General features: G+C 59.0%; 1 protein-coding gene across 1 annotated transcript in view; it reads left to right on the top strand.

Moving 5' to 3' along the window:
* Positions 1–1080, top strand: part of CIB1 (calcium and integrin binding 1 (calmyrin)) — a 1220-nt gene extending 140 nt beyond the window's left edge. Inside the window, exons 2-5 of the mRNA XM_009084932.1 lie at positions 88–241; positions 488–606; positions 680–768; positions 1035–1080. Coding sequence (XP_009083180.1) covers positions 151–241; positions 488–606; positions 680–768; positions 1035–1056 — 321 coding nt within the window. The 5' untranslated portion in view covers positions 88–150 and the 3' untranslated portion in view covers positions 1057–1080. The remainder of the gene's footprint in view (positions 1–87; positions 242–487; positions 607–679; positions 769–1034) is intronic.
* Positions 1081–1701: the final 621 nt, after the last annotated feature.

The following is a 1701-nucleotide window of genomic DNA, read 5'->3' as shown; positions in this document are numbered from 1 at the left end:
TGCTGCCCTGCAGCAGCAGCCAGGGCTGGTGTGTGCCCAAGGGAGCCAGCACAGCCCAGCCCTGCCTGAGCCCTTCCCTGTCCGCAGGCAAACCCCTTTCAGCACCGGATTTGCCATGTGTTCTCCACCTCAGAGGCCGAGGATGACAGCATGTCCTTCGAAGACTTCCTTGACATGCTGAGTGTCTTCAGCGACTCTGCCACCTCCGATGTCAAATCCAACTATGCCTTCCGCATCTTTGGTAAGGCCTGGGGTGGGTACTGTGTCCTGAGGCCCCTGCACCTTGGGAAGAGGGGATGGAGGGATGAAACCATGTTCAGAAGGGCTGGCAGTGCCCTTGGAGCACCCACAGGGGTGCTGGCTTTAGGAACTGCCTGTGGGAACTGCTGGTTTGGCATGGTGATGTGCATGGAGCAGTGCAGTGCTGGTGCTTGTGACTCTGGGGTCGCTATGGCCCTGCCAAAACTCACCTTTGCTGTCTCCACAGACTTTGACGATGATGGGACTCTGGACAGGAAGGACCTGGAGCAACTGGTGAACTGCCTGACGGGGCAGAGCGAGGAGTCCCGGCTGAGCAGTGCAGAGATGGAGCAGCTCATCCAAAATGTGAGGGTTGGCAGGCAGGACATGGGCACTGCACAGCCCCAGGCACAGAGCTCACTGCTTACCTTCCCCACAGATCCTGGAGGAGTCTGACATTGACAGGGATGGCACCATCAACCTCTCTGAGTTCCAGCACGTCGTCTCCCGCTCTCCAGACTTTGCCAGGTGCTGTAGTGTCCAGTGGCACAGCTTGTCCTGGGGAGCTGTCTGGAGGGCTCTGCTAAGGGCTTGCTGCCCCAGTCACAGAGCTGGCACTGGGGCAGAGCTTGCAGTGGCAGGAGGGCAGCGCTGCATCCCATAATGGCAGAGGGAACTGCATCCCAAGCTGGCTCTGCAGAGCCTCTCCCATGTGGGAGTGCAGCACTGGGAGCTCACAAACCCTTTATGTGTGACCCAGCAAGGATGTGCATAAGCTGTCGTGTCTCTTGCAGCTCCTTCAAGATCGTCCTGTGAGCCCTGCGGCTCTCCAGCAGCACTCCAGTTCCTCCAGCAGCACTCCTTCAGTTTCTCCACCACTTCTCTGGCTCCTGCAGCTCTTTGTGGACTCAGCTATTTCCTCTTTCAGGGAGCACAGGCCTGGCCCCTCACCAGCCTGGCTATGCCACAGTGCCTTGGGTGCTCTCAGGTGCCTGGCAGAGGAGAGGCCCTGGGAATCTGCCTTTCCCGCAGCCCCTCTGCTCTCGCAGCACTGGATTTTGACTCCTTATGCAATCCAAGGGCAGCTCTGCAGGTGGGGGAGGCAGAGCGGCTCCTGCCTGAGGCCCCTCTCTGCCCTCAGGACCAAAGTCCCTCAGGACCAAATCCCAAGTTGTGTCTTCCAGCAGCAGGTAGGGAGCTGCCTCTCCTGCCAGCCTCTTCCCTGCTCTCCCATCTTCCTGGGAGCCTCCCTGCTGCCACAGAGGTCCGTTTCTCTGAACAATAACCTGAACATGGATCCTCTGAGCAATAACCAAACTGTGGATCATTTTCCCTGAGCAATAACCCATGTCACTGTACAGGTGCCACCCCCAGCAGAGCTGTCCCTGTTCCCCCATGGCTGCACAGGACACAAGACACATTCCTCCCTGCCCGGCACAGCCCACGGGTGCACAGCTGTGC

This window comes from Acanthisitta chloris, unplaced genomic scaffold (assembly GCF_000695815.1).
Source record: "Acanthisitta chloris isolate BGI_N310 unplaced genomic scaffold, ASM69581v1 scaffold21331, whole genome shotgun sequence".
NCBI lineage: Eukaryota > Metazoa > Chordata > Aves > Passeriformes > Acanthisittidae > Acanthisitta > Acanthisitta chloris.
This window is presented reverse-complemented; position numbering and strand designations above follow the sequence as displayed.